Raw genomic sequence first — 3,712 nt, 5'->3', positions numbered from 1 at the left:
GCAAAGCAATATCCCGATAAAGTACAAACTATCGTGGGCGGCAAGACGTATGAGGGACGTCCAATCAAAGGCGTCAAGGTTTCCTTTAAACCCAACAATCCTGGAATATTTCTCGAGGGTGGAATTCACGCCAGGGAATGGATCTCGTCAGCAACTGTCATGTTCATTTTACATGAATTGCTGACAAGTAACAATCCGGAGGTCAGAGAACTGGCTGAGAGTCACGATTGGTATATCTTTCCATTGCTCAATCCTGATGGATTCGAGTACACGCACACTGCGGTAAGCTTCGAGAAGATAAATAAGATTTTATTATATTATATAGCATTGTTTATTAATTTATAATTTGGGGCTTAATTACAAAAATATTTTAAATTTATTTTAGAACCGATTATGGAGGAAAACACGTAAGCAATATACGGATGAGTGTTATGGCAGTGACCCCAACAGAAACTGGGATTACAAATGGAATGGTAAGAATTTGCATTATTATATTAGAAAAATATCTCCCATAATAGTACAAAATTAAATAAAATTTAATAAAAAGTTGAAATTATTTTATATTTAAAAAGTTTTTAAGATTAAGATATAATATTACTTATATATATAATTTGACTGTTTCAGTTAAAGGTGCTAGCAATTCTCCATGCTCTGACCATTACGCTGGAAGTGCGCCATTCTCTGAAATAGAAACAAAGAGCATGTCTCAATATATCAGATCTATTTCTGACAAATTCTACGCATATATTGCGTTTCACAATTATGCTCAATATTTGATGTGGCCTTATGGCCACACACAAGTTCATCTTGAGAACTATAAAGATTCAGTGAGTAATTTTAATAGTAAGACAACATGTTGTTTTGTAAAAATTATGATAGTAAAATGCATTCAGATTATGCAACTTATACCTAAATTATAAGCTAATATGAAAGTTGTCAATTAATTATTGATAAGGTAATATAAAAATTCTCTCTGCATACTTTTTAGCGTAAGTTATTGATCGGTCTTTTGTGATTTAAATTTTGAGTGATTTTCGAGTAATCAAGTTTATTATTATTTTATTTATTAATATTTTTGTTATTAAGATTAATAATTTTATAAAAAATTTTACATAGTTTTTATAATTTTAGTATGCAATTGCCTCGAAATCAATTGCAGCTCTCAAAAAAAGATACGGAACTGAATATAAGATTGGAAACATTACCGAAACGTTTGGTAAATAGAACCATTTTCATGAATTTTATTTCCTTTCTCTATAAACTCTCTCTCTCTCTCTCTCTCTCTCTCTCTCTCTCTCTCTCTCTCTCTCTCTGTTTTTTTTACTCGATTTTTCTCTTTGTCTTTTATCTATTATATTCTTAAACAGTTTTTAATTATCTTATATGACTCTTACTACAGTTGATAACAATTTATTTTTTCTTTACTATTTTAAAAATCTAATCTGCTAAGATATTGTATTACAATTTTGAAATATTGTTGCTAAAAATATTATCTTTTAAACATCTATTCTTAATTATAAAATTATTTTTAGGTGAGGCTAGCGGAACGTCTGTGGATTATGTCAAAGGCATTTATAATAAATCTATTGTCTTTATGTATGAGTTACGTGATCAAGGTCATTATGGCTACTTGTTGCCACCTGAGAAGATTATTCCGACTGGACAAGAAACTTTAGATTCTCTTGTAGCTATGCTTAAAGAGGCAAAAGCACTTGGATATCCAAAAACATCATTATACCAAAAGTAGTTATAGTTTTATTGCAAATACTTTTATGAACTATGTTGTTTTATTTAACACAATTTATGAGCTTATTCCCGTTTCACAATTTATAAAATTAATTAATTTTAAACTGTTATAACTAGAGAAAGACTTTGGATTTCTTTGTAGTTAGGCGATAAAAAAATGTAAAAATATCAATGAAATTATTTGTAATTTTTATTGATTGGATTCATTGGATTGTAAACAGTATTGCTATGTAATATTATATCAATAAAGCTTTGTTTAACTACTAATGTCTCAAACTTATAATAAAATGATGTTAATATATTTTAATTAATCTGAATATATAGAATTTTTTTTATATAATGTTTAAAATTCTTATGCTCGACATTAACGAGATTATGCATGATATCGCTCTGTGAGACAAAAAACTTATATAGGTTAAAAAAATTTTCTGTCTCACAGTAATTATTTTAACGTGAACACTTGACTCTACCTTTTTATCTTTTTTAAAGTTCTCTTATGCTTAGGAAATTCTACGATAATTTACCCTATTTTGATAGCGCAAATTAGTGCTACGTACAACTATACGTAATTTTAGTCAGTTGTACAAGTGCGTCGTTAGCAGTTCTCTGAAAAAAAAACCGAAAATTAAATTTTAAGGTATACTTCTAATCTAAGGTATCTATCTAATTCTAAGGTATATTATTAAATGCATTTACTTAATATTAAGTCGTTTAATCATCATTATTAAAAAATGCAGTGTATTTTCAAAATATAATTTTAATTTTTAAAATATTCGATTTTTTCAGAGAATTTTTGACGCTCTTGTGTTAACATCACAGTAATGACCGTTGCCGGAGCTCTCATTTTATTGACGTGTACCTAAGCGATTTTCTTAAAAGAGATTGTTCATAAATTATATTACAAGGATTAAATGTTTTGTTGCTCAACAATCACAAATAGTATTTATTTATCAGTAAATTTCTTTACAAGATTATTAAAAATTATCAATTTTTACAAGTTGTCAATAACTGTGCTAATATATTTTTCAAAAATTAAATGACATTATGTAAAACAATATCTTTATTTATTAATATATTTATTATTATTGTGACGCGAAAAGTTTAATGACAACTGAAGTTAATATTCGCGCATTAATGTTAAAGAAAATTGTGATTATTATGTGGAAAATAATAATATTATGCACGATTGTGGGCCTTGTTGCCGCCGAGCAAGTAACTTATGACAATTACAAGGTCTTTAGAATTACTGTGACGACACAGATGCAGGCTGCACTGCTCAATCAGTTCGCAGACATTCATGGAGTAAGTAGATCTTCAAATATAGAAACAAGTAAAGGCAAATTAATTATTGTACTTTGCGCAAAAATCTATTATTTTTAAGAAATTTGTAGTATTTAAATTGACTACATTATCTACAATTCGAAAAAATCAACATTATAAAAGTAGCAAAGTAAAGTACAGAGATTTCTAAAATTTACTTTATTATTAGGTTTACCTACAAGTTTAGCAAATTATTTATTATATGAAATTAGAAGATATAAAAATAAATAACAAATGTATAATTAATTTTTTAAATTAAAATTATATTGCTATTAACTAAACATATTAAACATAATTTACAGATTTCCTTCTGGATAAGACCGTCCGTGAATAAACAAACGGTACTTATGGTAGCCCCGCACAAGCTATCCAAATTCTACGAAATGATGGCACAGATCCAAGCACCTTGTGAAATATATATTGAGAATGTTCAGGCATTAATCAATCGGACGATGCCCGGGAATGTATCGACATTTGATTTTAAACATTATCATACTCTCGACACAATTTACAAAAAGCTGGATGATTTGGAAAAGAAGTATCCTGATAAAGTACAAACTATTGTTGGCGGCAAAACTGATGAGGGACGTCAAATCAAAGGCGTCAAGGTTTCCTTTAAACCTAACAATCCAGGAATCTTTATCGA

General features: G+C 28.5%; 2 protein-coding genes across 2 annotated transcripts; both read left to right on the top strand.

The window, feature by feature from the left end:
* Positions 1 to 3: 3 nt before the first annotated feature.
* Positions 4 to 1,974, top strand: LOC105460598 (zinc carboxypeptidase A 1-like; the record flags this gene model as incomplete). Its single annotated transcript, XM_011707083.1, has 5 exons — positions 4 to 282; positions 386 to 473; positions 625 to 827; positions 1,132 to 1,216; positions 1,533 to 1,974. Coding segments are annotated over 5 exons (870 nt in total), but the record flags the coding sequence as incomplete, so codon positions are not given.
* Positions 1,975 to 2,904: 930 nt separating this feature from the next.
* On the top strand, positions 2,905 to 3,674 carry LOC105460597 (zinc carboxypeptidase A 1-like; the record flags this gene model as incomplete). Its single annotated transcript, XM_011707082.1, has 2 exons — positions 2,905 to 3,048; positions 3,369 to 3,674. Coding segments are annotated over exons 1-2 (450 nt in total), but the record flags the coding sequence as incomplete, so codon positions are not given.
* Positions 3,675 to 3,712: the final 38 nt, after the last annotated feature.

The sequence above is a fragment of the Wasmannia auropunctata genome, unplaced genomic scaffold, assembly GCF_000956235.1.
Source record: "Wasmannia auropunctata unplaced genomic scaffold, wasmannia.A_1.0 LD319149.1, whole genome shotgun sequence".
NCBI lineage: Eukaryota > Metazoa > Arthropoda > Insecta > Hymenoptera > Formicidae > Wasmannia > Wasmannia auropunctata.
This window is presented reverse-complemented; position numbering and strand designations above follow the sequence as displayed.